The 18,864-nt window shown below is 40.4% G+C and overlaps 1 protein-coding gene across 1 annotated transcript in view; it reads left to right on the plus strand.

Moving 5' to 3' along the window:
• Positions 1–17,001, plus strand: part of LOC148340333 (cilia and flagella-associated protein 47-like) — a 38,333-nt gene extending 21,332 nt beyond the window's left edge. The window contains exons 40-67 of the mRNA XM_088291258.1: positions 19–131; positions 824–974; positions 2,080–2,168; positions 2,242–2,328; positions 2,994–3,046; positions 3,135–3,271; positions 3,504–3,609; positions 4,722–4,951; positions 5,117–5,252; positions 5,428–5,555; positions 5,676–5,741; positions 5,836–5,979; positions 6,745–6,918; positions 7,020–7,131; positions 7,218–7,271; positions 8,411–8,508; positions 8,609–8,784; positions 8,922–9,029; positions 9,471–9,582; positions 9,794–9,898; positions 10,027–10,183; positions 10,282–10,365; positions 11,429–11,555; positions 13,298–13,476; positions 13,931–14,090; positions 14,887–15,048; positions 16,395–16,563; positions 16,639–17,001. Of these exons, the coding sequence (XP_088147384.1) occupies positions 19–131; positions 824–974; positions 2,080–2,168; positions 2,242–2,328; positions 2,994–3,046; positions 3,135–3,271; positions 3,504–3,609; positions 4,722–4,951; positions 5,117–5,252; positions 5,428–5,555; positions 5,676–5,741; positions 5,836–5,979; positions 6,745–6,918; positions 7,020–7,131; positions 7,218–7,271; positions 8,411–8,508; positions 8,609–8,784; positions 8,922–9,029; positions 9,471–9,582; positions 9,794–9,898; positions 10,027–10,183; positions 10,282–10,365; positions 11,429–11,555; positions 13,298–13,476; positions 13,931–14,090; positions 14,887–15,048; positions 16,395–16,563; positions 16,639–16,818 (3,597 nt within the window). The 3' untranslated portion in view covers positions 16,819–17,001. The remainder of the gene's footprint in view (positions 1–18; positions 132–823; positions 975–2,079; positions 2,169–2,241; positions 2,329–2,993; positions 3,047–3,134; positions 3,272–3,503; positions 3,610–4,721; positions 4,952–5,116; positions 5,253–5,427; positions 5,556–5,675; positions 5,742–5,835; positions 5,980–6,744; positions 6,919–7,019; positions 7,132–7,217; positions 7,272–8,410; positions 8,509–8,608; positions 8,785–8,921; positions 9,030–9,470; positions 9,583–9,793; positions 9,899–10,026; positions 10,184–10,281; positions 10,366–11,428; positions 11,556–13,297; positions 13,477–13,930; positions 14,091–14,886; positions 15,049–16,394; positions 16,564–16,638) is intronic.
• Positions 17,002–18,864: the final 1,863 nt, after the last annotated feature.

The following is an 18,864-nucleotide window of genomic DNA, read 5'->3' on the forward strand; positions in this document are numbered from 1 at the left end:
TCTTGTTGTGTATTTCAGGTGCATTTGAAAAACCCATCAACTTGCCTTGTCCAATACCGGACCGTCCTCCTAGGACGGGATGCCAATCTGTTCTCTCTGCCCGATAGTTCTGCTGTCACCATTCCTCCAAAGTAAATAAGAACCCAAAAGAGCCTAAACCAATGATTTGTAATCATTTGTTGTTGCGCAAAACAATCAGACCTGACATCTTTTCCCATGAGTAATTTTAAGCCATTTTTTAAAATATTAAACACATTCTGATTTTGTTCATTCTCCTAAATAGTTGATGCGATTTAAAAATAACACTGGTCCACAACAAGGTCTCATTAGCGATGGCGTTGTATGTCCCTAAATGTATTTTTAATGCTGAGTTAAAACATGTCTTTACTTTATTTTCTAGCACATCAGGTTTTTCCGATATTTTCATTTTTTCGTGTTAAAATTTGACCTCTAAAAGGTTGCACAATACAAATTTCACCATGCATTTAATTTATAGCTATGATGTTTCAGAAAAAAACTGCTGACCCTCATTCTTAATTCATAATATAGTAACATAATAATCAATAATTGTATAGTTATCATTATTACGAAAAACCTATGCGGTAGAGAAAAAAAACTACCCGTAGAAATTATTTTAACATTTGAGAGGTGTTATACTGTAGTTATACTGTAGTCTTTATAAACTTATTCTGTTTTATTAATATAGTAATATTCTATCTTTCTCTCTCTCTCTCTCTCTCCATATATATATATATATATGGGGACATTGTCATTCCTTCAAAACAGAGGGTGTGTTATCTGAGTGCTTCTGTTGTCTTCACAGCGGGAGCACTGATCTGACTGTTCAGTACTGCTGCTCATTCCTGCAGCCTAAGGAAGCTATCCTACTGCTCATCTCTAGTTCAGGTTCTGGGCTGCGTGGCACCACTTTGACTTTCAACGCGGACACTTGTGTTAGTCACATCACACCCACAGTGAGTCGACCATCTATGTTAGCTTGTATTAGTTGCAGCAGATCCTCAATAATCAGTGTTTCTCAAACTTTGCTCCCCTGACCCATGATAGTGTGCTTAGTGTAGTTTTGGGGGTGGCTACAGGTGTGGACCAATGAGCCAATAAAAAAAAAAAATACGAAATCAATTACTCCTCCCTACCTTAACTTTTTATGCTTTGTTTTATTTTTGACAGTAAAGCATATTTTTTTGAAAATATACTTTTTTTTTTTAATAGAAGAATGGTGTCTCTCAACAATAACACTTTTTACATACTGTGTGTATAAAAAGTGTGCACACCCCTGTTCAACTGCAAAGTTCTAATATAAAAAAAGACCAACTTAAATCCACCCACTAACTCAATGTTATGATAATGTAAAACTCCCGGTAAAGTGAAAATAAACATGTCTTGTAAATTTAAAACACCACAGAAAAGAGTGTCGTTAAACACCCTGCCAAATCTGAGTAAATAAAGACTTCAAAATCGTAAATCAGGCTGTCCTCTCTCCTATTGAACACCGTGGGCGTCTGCTCGATGTGCAGAAACTGTCAACTGTCAATCAAATACTGTTAGGTGATAGCCACCCGCGCCAACAAGCATACGCTTTAAAGCTCTCATGCCAGCACAAAATCGCCTTTTCAACTACAGATTTTTTTTTGTGTTGCCCTCACTCTTATGTCTTCTCTCTGTGATGTGCAAGCACTTGAGGTCAACAATGAGGCACTCTAAAGCCGCTACGCCATCAAACTAGCTGAAAGCCAGCTGTAATTTCGGGATATTTGCCTTACTAGCTCATTAAACGCATGTCATCGTACCTCGGGGTTACCGCTTATGCAAACAAAGGTGCTGAGGTACATAGCAACTCATCCTGGTGCTCAGGTGCGCCGCAGGGACCTTATTTTACCCACACCCCATTGTTCTCAATCTTTACACATTTTCAGTAGTTCTCTTTAAACTTCTAGTGTATTTAGAATTTACTGGATTTTTAATAATGATAAGGAATTCATATCCATGATGCTTATGAAAGATTTCACAAATTACTCACTCACCACTGTGGCTTACTTGGGCATCCACCTCTCTTCTCAGAAAAGTGTCAGGTGCAAGACTCCATGCTATGTGCTGAAAGTGATTCAACTTCCAATAACAAACACATTTAATATGGAAGCTAACTTCAGGTAAGTGATTGGCCTGAATGAATCTGAAACAATTTGGCTCCTCAGACAAATTGCTGATGGTCTGCTTATTTAGGGTGACGCTGGTCGAGTCGACAGTGAACCCGTTGGAATCAGAAAAGGAAACCTACAACCTCATTCAACAAGCAGCCTTCAAAATCAAGTAACATCAGCATACTATGAATGAACTCTCTTAAATTGAACAGCATGACATCATGTTAAGCTCTAAAGCAGGCGTGGGCAAACTACGGCCCGGGGGCCACATGCGGTCAATTAATCCCGTTAATCCGGCCTGCCCAATTTGGAAAAAGATTAAATGAATAAACTTTGTTAATGTTTTAATTTCTTAATATCGTGGTGTGTCAAAGACATATATTTTGTTGTAATGCTTTTGTTCACTTTCATTTAAAATTAAATGTATTTTTTTTCTCCGATGAGGTGGGGTTACCAAGACACTCCATCCATCTGCTCCTGGTTCGGCCCCTCTGTCAAATTTTAGAACCCATTGTGGCCCGCCAATCAAAAAGTTTGCCCACCCCTGCTCTAAAGGGATAAGACCGTTTTTGAAGTTTTTCAATTCACAACAAATTTTAATAACCTTTGGGAGACCTCGAAAAGAAACACTCACTGATCTCCAAGTTTAGGTGCACTTACGCAAACAAAAGTGACTCATTGCAAAAAAATGTAATGCTTTAACACGCTGTTTATTAATTTGGTTGCACGTATGTCTTTTTTTTTTCTCATGCTGATGTGATCAAACATGTGCATGACAAGTGTGGTTCTGTCTTCTCTCCGAGTGAAACCCACTTCCATTCGACTTTGTTTCAGAGAAGAGAAGAAGACTTCAGAAAGGAGCTGTCACGAAGAGATGGCAGGAAAGGGCTCAGATCTTAGTTTGCCGAAACACAGAGAGGCGCACAAATACGTGTGAGTTCCTAAATGTGATGCATGTTTGTGTGTGTCTTGCAGACGGCGATGGTGGCGAATTTGTCAGCGCCGTGAGCAGTGTTAGTCTAAAGCCCGGTCAGTCCAACATAGTCAATCTCCACTTCCTTCCCTTCTGTCCGGGAGCCAAGTATTGCGCTGTGTTGCTCACTTGCCCGCAGGTTAGTGTTGCATATGCATCTGCAACAGTGCATTTGTATGCCATCTTTCGAAGCAAAAAAATCCTCCATTTTTTGTGATCCAAGAGGTCTGGTGTTGAAGAAGGGCAAAGTAGTTATTTTTCAAAAATCTTGCCTTCTTTGATAAAGCGATACACAATAAAGTGAAACTTTAGCTGTAATGGGTATAACCGGACACATTTTCCTGGGGTGATAAGTGCACGTGTTTCTCCAGGTCGGCGATATGGTCTACATGGTGAAGGCAACTGCAGACTTGCCTCTACCTTCCCCTCTCAGAGTTAGGCACAGTTTAAACATTTTCACCATCCCTGGGAACGCTGGTAAGAGACCGACAGATAACTATTGCCAAGTAAAATGAGAATTCTCGGAGAGAACTTTACCGCTCGAATAAACATTTTTGAAAAGAACGGCTGACTTGAAACCATTCACAAGTATGAGTCATGCCATAGCAAATGCAGCATTTTTGTTCATCACTGACTTAATTTGAGGACCAACTTTGTAATTTTGAGGTTCAAATTTTTGAAGGTTAATCCCAAGGACCCGAAGCAAGAGTCTTATCTATCCATTCATTTTCAAAACCGCTTATTCTGTTCAGGGTCATTAAACAATAAAAAATTGACAGTATAATGGAGGAGCTTGAGGGCTGCAACTATTGAATATTTTAGTATTCCAGTATCCTACTGAAAATTCTAATGAAAAATCAAACATTTGGTAAATTAGATTTTTGCTTAATTAAATGGCAATTATAAATATAAAAAAGAAGCATTCCTATTGTTCATAGCAGCAAACTATTTTATTCTCTAGAAACATTTTCAATTATGTCATTTCATACACAAATAATATAAAATTTCAGCATGTATAAAAAAAAATCTGGGTTTAATTAAAAAAAAAAAGCCTAACAGCCTTCAGGCAACTTCACTTGAGTAGAGAGAATTTTATGACATAATAATATAGTATGTATTAATAATAATAATACAGTAGTTGTGAATCTACCAATCCAAGGCTACTGAACTGCAGTTATACACGGGTCAACTGTAATTTTTAGGTGTAATATTACCATTCCCCACTAGATGGCAGACATGGCTATATATGCCCTATATTACAATGTGAATAGGCCAGATATGTTTTTCCAAATTTGGAATGACATGCAGGACAAACATGGTACATCAGTAATATTAATAATTTGAGTGAGTTGATTTTTTTGACAAAATATACCCAATTATTTGGTTTGTTGTTCAGCAGTTTTGTGCCGTTTAATATTCTACGAGCATGTATTTTGCATGTATGTACCTGCGCCCGTCTGCGAAAATAGAGCCCAACATAATGTTAATTATTCCGATAGTTTTCAGTGAAGTAGATCTTCACCTTAACATATTGTGAGCTGTTATATTCTTACAGTGAGATATTCTCATCAGCGTATCTCCCTCACCAGGGGGCTTGGGTGGCAGTGTGCCAGCGCTGCGCTTGCGCTGCTCTCTCGGGCAAACGTGCGAGGAGCTCATCCGCCTACCCCTGATCAATTCATCCTGGGAAAACGCCCTGGCCATGTGGGCGCAACACCAAATGAGCGCCATTGAACTCCAGAGACGAATGCTGACTTACACTTTGCATAGCAGCAGTGTGAGGGCAAGCATGGCAGCATGCATGCTTTCCAAAAAGCAGGTACTCACACACTGAATTTACATTTGATCGGGGAGTGTACAGTTTTGGATTTGTGGCCAAAGTGACAAAATATGGAGTGCTTGTTTGTGTGTCAGTATAAGAACTAAATTTTCACGCTATCAAGCATTGTTGTCCTGATTGGCCTCATGTCCTTTCCTCTAATAGAGCCAAATGAAAGGTGTTAACTCCAAAAACGGGGTAGTGTACAGCGTGGAGGTTTCATTACCTCGATACTTTGATGTACCCAGCACTGTTATCATGCCTATTAAGAAAGAGACCAATATCTGGAAGAATCCTGCAGGTACACACATTGCACATGTGAACTCATTCTGTGGACTGAACTGTGATCTGTGATCTCATATGTTGTGTCAAATGTTACAGTGAACAATATTTTGTAGTTGTTATTTTACACTATATAAAACATCTCTGGTAATAGTTTGGTTGAATGAATTATGTAAATATTTTTGCCTTTCTAGATCATGATTGTGTGGAAATGCCCTTGCGGTTCTCGGCGGATTCCGTCGGACAGTTCTCATGTCAGATCATTCTGAGGTCCTGCTTCGATACCAGAGTCTACTTAATGGAGGCGCTGGTCACCTCACCGGTAATTATTGTCTTAATCAGAAACGTTTGCAAACGTGTAAAGAGCTGATGCATCGCTGGTGAGGCACCGACATGAAAGTCACATTTTGGTATAAATATCGTGTAATATTTGTTACTCCAGGAAGGATCTGTTCATTTGGACTTTAGTTCACCCGCTCAGCATTCTGTCACCCAAGATATCCCTCTGGTGAGTTGTCCATCTAGCACTCGACTTTGTAATTGGAACGTATCATTTGAAGAAGTGCAAAAGTATGCGTATTATCGGTTCCCATTTCTTGCAGCAAAATGAAACCCACCAAGACTGGACCTTGAAGGCTGAGTTGTGTGGTGAAGGCTTCTATGGCCCAAATGTTTTGATTGTACCAGCCGGGACAAGAGCTTGTTACCCTCTCACCTTTCATCCAACTGCACAATGCGTTGTCATGGTTTGTTTTGTTCCTTTGACCTCCCTCTCTGAGTACTTGAATTCTAAATGTGTATGCTTTACACTATTTTGGAGACTTTCCAAATGTCTGCCTCTATGTGTGCCCAGTGATTAAGTGGCGACCAGTCTAAGGGAATGAATGTGATTAATGCGAAAGAAAATTGTCCAGTTACAGCTAATTTCACTGAAAATTATGATATTTATACTTTAATATATCTATGATGTTGACACATAGTGACTGGCAGAAAAATAAAAATTGTTCCATGACATGGCAGAAAGCGGAGGTGTCAAATCCAGGTTCAGAAAGTAAACAAGCTCATGAATTGCCGGTTGAGCAGAACACCTGTGGCTCAAGCCAAACTGTGCATGGTTTTTACTCTCTAGACCTGGATTTGACATCTCTGGAGGAAAGTATATTTGACCCCTCTGTTGCCATTCATCAAACTTTATGATCAACTAATCAAGCCTAGATTTAACGCTGAGTCATGTAAATTTGTGCGGAAAGAGAAAAAATATTTTGTCAGTATGTCCAATATACCTTTTCTAACACTTTTGTTTGGCCGTGTGCTATAAAATATGGGACTTGACTCATTCACTGCCATTGACGGGTATATACGTCAAAAAGTCCATTCATTTTACCTATGCTGGCAGTGAATGAGATGACTTAAGCTAAGTAAAAAAAAAAAACTGTTTCCATTTTAAGAGTGCATTTTCTTTAAATGAACAATCTCGATAAGAGAAATTGTCCTCATCGCTACTCTCACAGGGGAAGCTGTCTTTGCATAACAGCTACAATGGGGTGGATCATGTCTTTACCATCCGAGGGGTGGGCGAGCGCCCCTTGCCCGTGGAGCACCTTGTCCTACGCTGTCCAGTGGCCGAGACCACTCGCAAACAGCTGAGTGTCCCCAACTACAGTCAGAACGCACTCTCTCTTCAGGTTGCTTTTAATTCCAGTAATTCAATGCATTCAGATTTTGAAATGGGGAGGGGCCGTAGTTCATTTGTGAACAAGAGTGTGTATGTGTGTGCGAGCGGTAGGTGGTGACAGACCTATCCATCATCAGTGGCAGTTCATCCATAAAAGTTCAACCTGGTCAAAGCACCCTGTACACCCTGGCTGTGTTGCCACGGAAACGAGGGGAGTTATCAGGTGACTTTTGTTTGCTACTTTTTTTCATAAAATTTGAATCAAAGTTAAGGCAAAGGTGTAATGAATGTTAAAAATGTTTCTCACAGGTTATGTATCATTTGTTGAGATTGATCAGACTGATGAGAGAGATGCTGACAAAGGTAAGTGTTTTGTTGCTATTTTTTATTTCTTACTTCGCTGAGTTCGCACATTTGTGCCGGATAACTGCTGGTGCAAGCCAAGGCACTCAAATTCTTATGTTGTAGGGATGGGCTCACTCATGTCGGATTCCCAAGTATGTCACTGGGCACCGTTTTATCCACACCCAAAATATCTGGAAAACATTTTCACGCGATATCACCACAATGGGCTCTATGCACGCAGCATTTCTGCATTTCGGGTGTGACGGCATGCTAAATTGCTGTCGCTAGGCTAACACACAGCAATAACAACGACAGCATCAAACTCATTAAAATATAATTGCTGTTTGCTGTTATTGTAAATGACATATTACCTTTCTAATTGCTCCAGTCGGTGAAGCCATCAAAGCTTCTAAATCTGATTTAATGAGCCATTTGCAGTTTTATACCGCAAGGAGATCTGTGTGTACAGTACATAGTTGCCCGACTTTCTGTAGCACTCATAGAAGAAAGCCTTTGTCACATTCTATGGTGAAGATTCAGGAAAATTGAGGCTATGAAAATGTAAAAGACAAACAATAATCACAAGCTGTGACTCTTCGTAACCATAGCTTCATGAAAGGAACGACTGACAGCAGCGCTTCGCTCGCAGTTTGCTAAGCGAAGACAGTGAGAGATGGCGTTCTCCCATTCTTTGTTGCATCGTGAATTTGTTTTGCCCGATAAATAAATTATCCACCTCCTTTGTAGTAGCAGCTCCCTGGCAAACCTGTTGGGAAACAAAGCTGAGTTGACTCAATGAACATAACAGCCAGCTGACCATTGAGGAATGACAAGTCCATGATATCACACATTTAAAGAATGAGCGTATTTTGCTCCAGATGGTGTCCCAATCGCTTGAAACAACCGACGACCGTAAAAATCCGCACTGGAAATGTTTAATGTGTAGCCGTGCACATGATCCATTGAGTACTACCTATTCTCAGTCTTTGCACGTTTTCAGCAATTATCTGCAGACATGTATAATGGATTTTGAAACAACTTTCTAAATTTGCACAGTTGAGGTTGGGAGTCTCTTTTTTTTTTTTTAAGACCAAGTGTCTAAAACATCTTCAGTACAGATGGTGAGCATTTTTGCATCCTGTGCATTTCCTTTTCAGAAAATATTGTTGGACGTTACCAGGTGTTCTACACTCTGGATATAATTTGTGAACCAGGAGCTCCTGTGAAGAACTTGAATGTGCAGTGCACTGTTCACGTAAGCCCAACAAACCGACGGCCTAACTTTCTGTCCGACACCCGAGTATTAAGAAAAAATCCAAATCAGGTTTTGTCTTTGCAATGTTACCGCCATCCAGAGCTCAGTCGCCATAGAGATCCCTGTCCGTAACCCAGGAGGAGACCTGCTCATTCTCAACGTGGACCTGGTAGGAGATGACTTGTGTGGAGCGGACTGGGTTTTAATCCCCCCGCAGGAAACATTTAGCTACAAGGTCACCTTTTCTCCGGGACAAATAGGGAAGAGCAAAGGCAGGTTAGAACAGCTGTTTTTTGTTTTTCATGCCTGTAGTGCGCTAACAAATACGAATAGCATCGGTGTTGAGGTGTTATATTTGAAAAGAGCAACACAGCAAATAGAACAAAAAAAATTCAATTCTTTTTCTGTCCCAGTGTGGTGTTCCAGTCTGAACCAATCGGAGAGTTTTGGTACCAGTTGGATCTTTATGCCCTTCCCTCTGCTGTTGTGACACTACCACAGGCTTGCTGTCCATTGGGCAAGTAGGTTGCAACCCAAAAAGCCACAATCATACTGCAGTTATTGCATATTACTCATTCACCATTTGTCAATACTGCAAGCTACGGTGTGTGAGAAAGTTTATTTTCACCTTTGCAAAATAGACAAAAAAAATGCCATCAACGAAGCATTCAATTCAATAAAATGACAAAATCATCCGTGGTGGGCGAGAGTTTCTCCCATCTCAACTCTTGCTTCATGCTTTTTTGGTGAAGAACCTGAATATTAAACTTCCCACAAGGGTTCAGATTGCTTTAATTCCCTATTCTACTCAACTAGCCATTGCTATCGTTTGCGATGATATATTAATCAGTTTTACAGCCCTTAATTATTTTGTGGGGGGAGGGATAATGGATCACTTCGCATTCACAAGCATTTTTAAGGAAATTGTCTTTTCTGTATTATCTGTTTTTTGTTCGGTTCAGGTGGACTAGACAGTCCATTGCAGTGGTCAACCCAACGGCAGATCGGGTGAAAGTGTTTGTGTCCAACAGTAACCCCAGAAACTACACGATTGAACTAGGCTCGGACAGCACTGTTAGTATATTTTTTTTTTCTTGTACTAACTTGGTCTTTGTTCACTTTGTGGGACCATTATTGTTGTTGATCTTCTCTGGGGTAGAATTCAAATTGTTTTTGAATGATATTCAACATGAGCTAGGTTTAGAGGTGTGCAGAATTTTGGCCACTGCTCGCTACTGGTTGTTTTCTTTTCCATGTGATTTTTCATGCCGTGTTTGTGTTTTAGCTTACTGTCGAGCCCTACTCCGCCACACAACTTGGAGTCCTCTTCACTCCATCATCTATTGGAGAGTGTAACCACGGAGCAAAGATCACTTTCACCTGCCCTCAGGTGCAACTTTTGCATTACTCCCTATTTTTAATACATTTTGCATCGACTGAATTGGTTCAAGCAGTGGCTTTTTTTATTTGCTAAATCTCCGGCACTACATTATATTTCAACCTTTTTCGTCCTTGTAGTTGCAGCAATGGTGTGTGTTGTTGTTTGGCCGGGGCCTCATGCCTGGACCCGAGGAACCTCTAAGCATCTCCTCCGCTGTCGGTTCCAGTGAATCCTTCAACATTCGCTTCACAAATCCTATCGAGCACACAGCCACACTCGGGATCACACTTACAGGTCACATGGCAAATGTTGTCCTTTCATATGCACGCATGACAACCCCACCTTTCAAGTGTGAGATCTCATCATCACTTGTTTCTGTGTATGTGAAACAGATAAAGATCCAAGTGCTGCACCTGACTTTGTTCCAGTGACTTCTAACAAGGATGCATTCTCTCTATCTCTGAACCAAGCAGAAGGTGTGTTGACTTCTTCCATAATACCAAGAAACTTTTTTTTTTTTCAAACCAGCACTTTTTTGAGAATGCAAAAAAAAAAAGAATAGTTGTCATTCACTGTGTGAATGGCTACATTCAATCCAAATTTCTTTTCGAAATGCGATATTAAAAGTTCCTACATACAGTGCTCCAAATCAATGACTGCTCCCCAACAAATTTGTTCGAAAACCTTGAGGTTCTTTCAGGATAAATTTTATTTTGTGGCACAATATGTGACACATTCCATTGATTGCAAATGAGATTTGTCAAGGTGCGCACATAAAAATGTAATAGGTAAACCAACGAAAGCGAAATTTTACTTACTTCTGAAAATCATTTCATTCACTGAGACGTGGTCTTGCTTTTTTGCTATGACTTGCGAGCAAAAAAGTCTTCAAGCTGCTCCCAGTGACAGTATTACACATTGTGTTTTTAAAACAACCATATAGTTTTGCCTAGTACGTTTGCTTAGCACTATGCTAACAATCAATCCAAAACACCAAGGACAGGGTGTTAAGTTTATTCGAAACTTCTGCTTGCTCTTTGTCTGTGATATGATTTCATATGTAAATGGGCAGCAAGAAGGTTCAAATAACAGCTTACGTGTGGACTTGGTCATTGTCAATGATTTTTTTTTTTTTTTTCGTGAAATTACAGCTGAAGTTGTAGTCTTCCTTCCCTCTGAGACTTTTCTCAGTCCTGCCATTTAATCGCTGCTTCAGCACCCTTTGTTGATTGCTGCAGACTTTTCTGCACAAATTGGAGTTTTTCCGGCGGCATCTTGAAAGTCTTAACGATGGAACAGTGCATCACTAAAGACATCCCCTTGCTCAGTTTATCAGGAGGACAGCTGCTTTGGACTGTCTTTTTTAAAGATCAATCTATGTGGGAAATTACAGAGCGGGATTTTGTTCTTGTTAATTTCCTGGAAACAAACACACCAAATTCTTTTTCTGTGTCCTACATTAGCGCTAGAGCAGATAAATCGTGTTGGTCATGATTAATGGAAATTGGGAAAACTCTCTGTTTTGGATTTTTGTCGCAGGTATACAGATAAGTGAGCGGGGCAGTTTGGATGTGCCGGTGGTGTTTGCACCGATGTCTATGGACACACAACAGGCCTGGCTGTGCATCTCGATGAAGCCCCTCAACACGTTTACAAGTGGAAAAAGGTGCATTGTATTTACTTCTGACAGAATTCTGCATTGGGTACAACTTGTGACACAAATAGTAACTCAATATATGAAGTGATAAGATGATCAGAGCAATTAATACATTTCCAAAAGTGCAATACAGCGATCCCATGACATCATTTCTACATCATCGCTTTCACATCTCTATTTTATGGCAGATTTCTTTTAACATCTTTGAGATCACATCGTATTTGTACTCACAACCGTACTATTAAGCGCAATTAAGAAGGTTTAAGAAATGCATGACAACATGAACATTGATTATTTCAAAATATTCAATGCGTTTGACCTTTTGTATTTGTATTGAATATTTTGTCCGAAAAGAACTTTTGAAGGAGTTTGTGCAAAAATTCAGCCTGGCTGAAGGCTGTATTTGTGTTTTGACGGGAACGGATTTTTGGCTTGCGTTATTTGCAATTTGCAGCATTATATTATATATTATACTATTTGTATAATTTAATTTAACCATCCATCCATTATCAGATCCCCTTGCCCTCACAAAGGTTGCGGGGGTGCTGAAGCCTATCCCAGCCATCTTTGGGCAATAGGTAGAGTACAAACCTGAACTACATTACACTTATTAATAGAATAAAAAAATGTGATGCACGTTGTCTCCCTGGCTAAATATAACTGAGCACTGTTTAAGGCTTCTAATTGGCCAAAAAGCACTTGAGAGCTGACAAATGTGCTTTTAGACAAAGATCTTCTTGACTCTGAGGGACGAAAGAGGCTTTTAAGTTTCTAAAAACGTCTGCCTAACTGTCAGGACCTCGTTTTAGCTTTTTCCTTTTTTTCTCTGGCAGTCCCCAGCAAATGTGAAGTGGATATTTGGTTTAAGTGGATGCCAACATATTCGCGGTTTGGCACCAGCAGACCACCAATGCGCAGATTTTTTTTTTCTCAATATTAAAGAAAATTCTTATTGACTTTTTGGGTTATGAAAAAACATTCATTCATTCCTTTAATGTTCATAAATTCCAAAATACTCGTGCAATCATTTGGATATTTTCAGAGATTGATATGGGCATATTTAGAGACGTTTTCAAAACGATTGATCAGAGTTTTCTTTCTTGTGCGTACGCAGTTTAGGACGACATGTCTTGTACATGTCGGACCGTTACCTCACATTGGTCAGTTGTCGCAGATCGTAATGCGCCCCCTTGTGTAAAAGAAGCTTCCATAGAGGAGCGCTCATTTTACATCAGCTTTCTTTAGACCTTATTTGCGTCACTCAAACTGCATGTGGTTGTTAGCGCTGCATGGGGTTAGTGAATTAGATGTCATTTATCAATGAGGCTCATTTACATAGAGGTGGGCAATTTCTTTTCCAAGAATGTGCATATGACCTCATTTGAATTACACCGGTGCACGTGTTACATTTTGCTCCGCATCTCAGTTAATGATCCATTTTACCATCTCCATGCACATTGTGAAATCCATGCTGTCTGTTTGCTCCATTTTTACCTGTTAGCACCACGCAAAAGCCTTGAGTGAATTCAACCCTTGGTGCATTGTTCAAATACACCGTCTGGTTAAAAAAAAAAAAGAAATGTCGGTCTGTACCGATGCAAACAGTTGAAGCACGAGCTAGTAGCTGTGGCTCTATTTTTGTCTAAATGCTACTTGTCGGCTTTTGCGCTTGAAGTCTTCATATTAATTTCACTTGCTCCTAATGCCAAATAGTGAAGCATTAAGCATGCTCTGCACTCATAATTAAACAGGGCAAGGAAGAAGCTGTCGACCATCTGTTGGATCTACCCTCTCTGTGGGATTCCCGTGAGAGGGCCTGTTGATAACTCACCGTTCTGCGTGGTTCAGTGCGAAGCGGGCTGCCAGCTGGAGAAGAGGCTTGATGTCCAGCTCACTGGATTTGTGCCAGGAGATCAAATTCAACATGAAGGTGTGGCTCACATGTATTTTTGTCTTTTTTTGTAATGGCGGAGTGTCAACACTGGCACAAATTCATGTTTATGTCTTACTGAGCCCAAGGAGGTAATTTTGGGATTGACTTTGATTTCGAAATGGTGTTGTCGGTTTGTTGTCAACCTGCAACACACAAAGGTCACTGTCCAAGGTCAGTGCAAGGTCAAATAGACAGAACAAAATGCTGACTGGTTATTTGCACTGAAAATCCAAAGTCAATTTGCAACATTTTGCATCAAACAGCAGCTTTTATTACAGTCCCCGAAAAAGAGCTTTCATTATTTTGACAACAAAATGAATGAATGAAATTTGCATTGTGTATCCATTGTTCAAAGCCGAATAGATCCATGGACTAATTTTATTCGCACTATTTTCTATCCTTCTGTTGGTCTGAAGAGCTGCGCAATCATCTTTTTTAATGACTTTTCCAGTTTCACATGTGATTGCGGAAGACTTCCAATGTGAGGTGTGTTTCGAAAAAGAAAATGAGGACTGCCTGACTGCCTCCATCGAAGCAGGGAGGAGGGACCCCAAAAGCGGCATTGTGACGCTCACTGTCAATCTGCTCCACTGTCCGGTCAATCAATGCAGGTGCTGGCACAAAAATCACCAGATCAAGCTTTATGCACATTGACGGGAGGCACCCGTGCGCACATTTGATTGACGCAGACTCACACAGACATGCAGTTTCATATATCCTCACAGCTTGACACATCGTTGCTCATTTTCATATGGATCAAGGCCTCCAATATGTGAAGAAAGATGGCAGATTTTGCACCCCCGCTGCGTGCAAGCAAATATGAAGTCATAAAAAGATGCCATGATCCAGATGCACAACAGGAGGGGGCACGTTCAATCAGTTTGTCCTCCTGCTTTGTAAATAACAGATGACATGCTGGGTAAACTGCATTATTTCTTTTTGGCGTCATCTGTCTCGTCTGTTCGAGCCTGCATGCGCTAATCCTTGCATAGGTTCACTCTGGGTACTCCTGCTTCTTTCCTGCTATGGAAAATTGTGAATGTTGGGTTCATTAGAGACTCCTCTTTATCTACTTCAGGCGTCTAGAATCGCTTAGCTTTAAGCGTTTAACTGCAAATAAGACTATTACTGCCACAAAGGCCCAAGTCTTCTTTGTCTTGTACATTGCATTAGGCTTCCTGTTGAGAGAATTCATTCATCATGCTCGATCTTAATCTGCTGGTCCATTAATGTGCCTGGCAGAGTCGATACCTTGCAGAATTAGCATTCTTTGTGAGAAAATTATGTTCACTGCCACTGCCACCCACACACATTAGCATGCTACAACTTGTGATTGTCATCAGACGAGGAGGCCAAAGCATCATAAGTATCAATGGAAGATGTACGTCCGCGTGTGTTTGTGTGCAGGTGCTCTGCAATTCTAACGGTGCAGCATGTGTCCGGACAAATATGGGAGTTTCCCCTCGATGTCATCGCCACAGAGTCCCAGGTCGATGACATCATAGACACAGATGTCACGGAGTTTGGTAAAACATCCGCGCTGGGCTTCTACTTGACCAGCACGACTCGGTGTGTATGTTTGCTTTGTTGCATGTAGGTTGAAAGAAATGTTTGCCATCTCTCTTTTCAATTGCAGCTATTTCAGCAACGTTGGCCGGGGGTTGATTAATGAAGGTTGGGGTACTCGATGTTTTGCTCAAGGGAAAAAGAAGCAGACTGAAGCGTCTCTTCAACAGCTAGTTGACATTTATTTAGTCCGGTTCAAAAGCAAATCTAGATCAGTGTTTCTCAGAGAATTTCAGATAAGCGTTAAAAACATGGATGCCTACTTTGGCTTAAGCTTGGTTCTTTACTACTCCAATAACGGAAGATCCTGAGAAGCTCTGCACTTGAACAATTAATAATGTAACGCATTTGTCAGTCCAAGTCACTCCTTGTTTTTCCCTTTTTACATTGTTTAGCCTGTCCAGTATTAAACCGCTTAACAACCCACGTACAGTACAGCACATCAAAAAAAGAAAACTTTTAAATGTCTTTATTGTAATTGTAATTGTTTCAGATGTTCACTAGCTGGAAATTTTGAAAGGAATTATTAAAATTTATAGCATATTTTTTATAGGACTTGTAGGACTCAATACAGATGAGGAAAGATACACACTCTTAGAGTGTTATATTTTCTGCAATATTTTCCGCTATAAAAAAAAAAAAAATAAAACTGCGGCATAATAAGACCCCAAAAAACCCATAAACCTTGAAGCCAATGTCCCTAAACCTTTGAGCAATATATTTCTTTAAAGTAACCTTTTCCTCACCCATTTACTAGAGGTTCATATTCTTAAAACTAACAGTATTCATTTTTCTTGTAACTACCCCAGGAAAATATAAAATGCCAACTTTTAATGTATTAGTTGTTAAAGGGGCGAGCAGGTGTGCCTACGGCCACCAGGAAAGCTCCAAAGATCACACGAATAGCCCACCCACATGTTCTAAAAATAGCTTACTAGCGTTAGCATGTTGCGATGTCCTAGGAATGTTGTGAATATCTGTTTCATGTCAAATCATTGTTGATAATTAACGTGAGGAAATTGACAGTGTATTCACATATATTAATTTAATTATTAGTATTTATTTTAATCAAAGTTAATTTGGGAATTGGGTTCTTTCAGAAATGGGAAGCAAAAGTTTGTTGACGCCTTGTGGGAAGGCAGACTCCTGAATTTGTCAAACTGGTACTATTCCTCAAATAATACACCGTTTCCCCCAAAAGCCGTTCCGGATTGAGATATAAGCCTTGCCCAGCTAATCATGGAAGAATACGTATGAGCAGTTGTTTGGGCAACATTATAAATGGGAGCTGGACAGGCTACCCAATTTGTCCATCTGACTAATTTCAAGGCATACATTTCAATTCTCAGGAGGCCGGAGCCGTTCACTGCAACATTCCAGCCAGGCAGCAGCAATGAGTTTGTTGTAACGCCAACTTCTGGAATGTTGCCACCTGTCGATTCCAGCGGCGCTCTCATCAATGTGTTTTTCAGCCCCACCACCAAAAATAAGAGGCACAACGCAAGACTCATCATCCAGGTACTCGAAAGCATCATTTACTCTGCACTGTATATCAAAGTTGCACAATTAACAGCTGGCCAATCATTACCTCAGGCATCAGGCATGCAGTGGATGTATGACATCCGAGGCTTAACCCCTCCTCCGTTTGAATCGTCGCCCAAAAAGACGGCTCCATTTCTCGGACCCCCCTGTGAACAGCATTCCAACTTTGTAACAAGGAATCTTCGTATTCCCGCCTTGGCAAATTCATCACCGCTGAAAGTTCGCAGATAACTCTTCAACTCTTTCTTCATTTCATGCAGCGGTGTCAAACATACGGCCCGCGGGCCTATATGGTCCACTAGGACAGAGTCAACCCAAGTGTGGCGCTCTCTGCGAGTATTGGTATGGCGCCACCCACCATCAAAATCTCAGTGCTAAATGACTGACGCAGCGCCACTGATGCCTCAGTTACTGTTTTTGAGTCTCTTTCCTTCTCGCCATTGTGTCATTTTGGTGATCACTGCTTCAGTGTAACATGGCCTTAAGGTCAAATCCTTATATTTAGATTGCATTTAATTAAAAGCCATTTGAGGTTTAACACAGTCAGTCGTGATGAGCAGGAAATCAAAGAAATGGCCATGACATACTGGTCGCAGCAGTCGTTCAAATCAAATGTTAGATCTATTATTCTTTCTTTGCTGGATAACACCGCCATGCTTCTGAATCACATCATAAATCATGTCCCTTAAATCTTGAGCTTCTGAATCATATCTTGGTCGACTTTCAAAAAGATTGAGAGTTTGCTCTGAAATCTTATGAAATAAATATACAATACAGTACGTGTCTGTGAGGGAATGGGCGGGTTCTGCAGTGTGCATTGTAACGGCGCAAAAGGCTGAAGATAAATATTGTGAGCGCAAATAGACGTTGGTTTGACCTCCTGGTCTTGCGCCCTTTAAAAATGTCTGATGTTCCTAGTGCGTAGTTGTGTTTGATGTTTTCTGTTATCACTGGTGAAAAACTGAAAAGGAAGAGCAACTTTCTCCTCTGCTTACTTTGATCTTGTGTCGGAAATCACTAAAAACAACTCCAGTGAACTTGACCCTCTTGTGTTGTCTTGAAGGTTACATGGATTTTGGAAAAACATACTTTTGAATTGCTCGTATGGAAACCCCCCAAATATAGCCTGCTCCACTTTGCTACAAAGAGTGAAAAGAACAGATATGTATAGTCCCCTCAAAAGTATTGGAACGGCAAGGGTATTCCTTTGAATTTGACATTTGGGTTACAGATAAAAAGATGAATTATGTTGCAAAAGTAGAGCATCTCATCATGGTATTTACATCTAGAACTCAGGACAGAGCACCTTTTGTTTGAAGCATCCACTTTTCAAGGAGCAAATGTATTGGAACATGTGACTGTTGGATTGCTCGTGTTTCTTTTTATATTGATTGCTTAAACATTAGGTCGTGCTTCTTTTTGGCTTTGGGTTTTACTTGCCTATTTGAGGAAAGCAAGCCGTTTTGAAGCCGAGAGAGTTGAGGGGAAATCGATCAAAGCTATTGCACAAACATTGGTCACAGCCAGTACAACAATTTGAAATGTCCTGAAAAAGAAAGGAACTCCTAGTGCCCTGAACAACCGACATCGAACAGGCTGATCAAGAGTCGCTCAACAGCCGTTGAAGACAGAAACATTGTGAGAGCTGTGAAGAAACACCTTAAGACTTCAGCTGTGTAGCATTGTGGAGGTAACGTCACCCGAAATGTCTTCAGTATACAACAAAAACAAACCTTACACCTCGCAGTTCCAATACTTTTAGAGAAACTTTATATACATGCAGCGTAAAATGAGACCATGAAATGAACTGGTGATGATAGGGGGTCTTTCGTTTGTGTGTGTGTGTGTGTGTGTGTGAGAGAGACAGACTGAGAGAGACGATAGCTGATTATTATTTCGGTTCATTAGCATATTTCATATCCTGCTGCTACAATACCAGTTTATCAGGTGACTTCTACACACATACAAACACGCACACACATCTAAGTCGTCATAACGGTCGTCCTTGACATACACAAGTGCAAGCAGCAACTCAATGAAGCATGTCTGAACCATTTTATTTTGTACACGTGAGTGCTGAGTTGAGCTGAGGAAAGATGAAAGCCTTCCCCTGTATATGCATAATCCAGTAGTGCATATGCATGTGCAGTTAGGAAATTGAATTTAAAACCTATTTCAAATCTGTTAATTCAGCATTGCATGTGAAAGCGCTCGAAAAATAGCGCTGAATTGCAACTTTGAAAGTGAAAGGCAAAAGCGTCGCTGCATTGTTTTGCT

This window comes from Idiotropiscis lumnitzeri, chromosome 3 (genome assembly GCF_059441095.1).
Source record: "Idiotropiscis lumnitzeri isolate Australia: NSW breed Sydney's pygmy pipehorse chromosome 3, RoL_Ilum_1.0, whole genome shotgun sequence".
Classification (NCBI taxonomy): Eukaryota; Metazoa; Chordata; class Actinopteri; order Syngnathiformes; family Syngnathidae; genus Idiotropiscis; species Idiotropiscis lumnitzeri.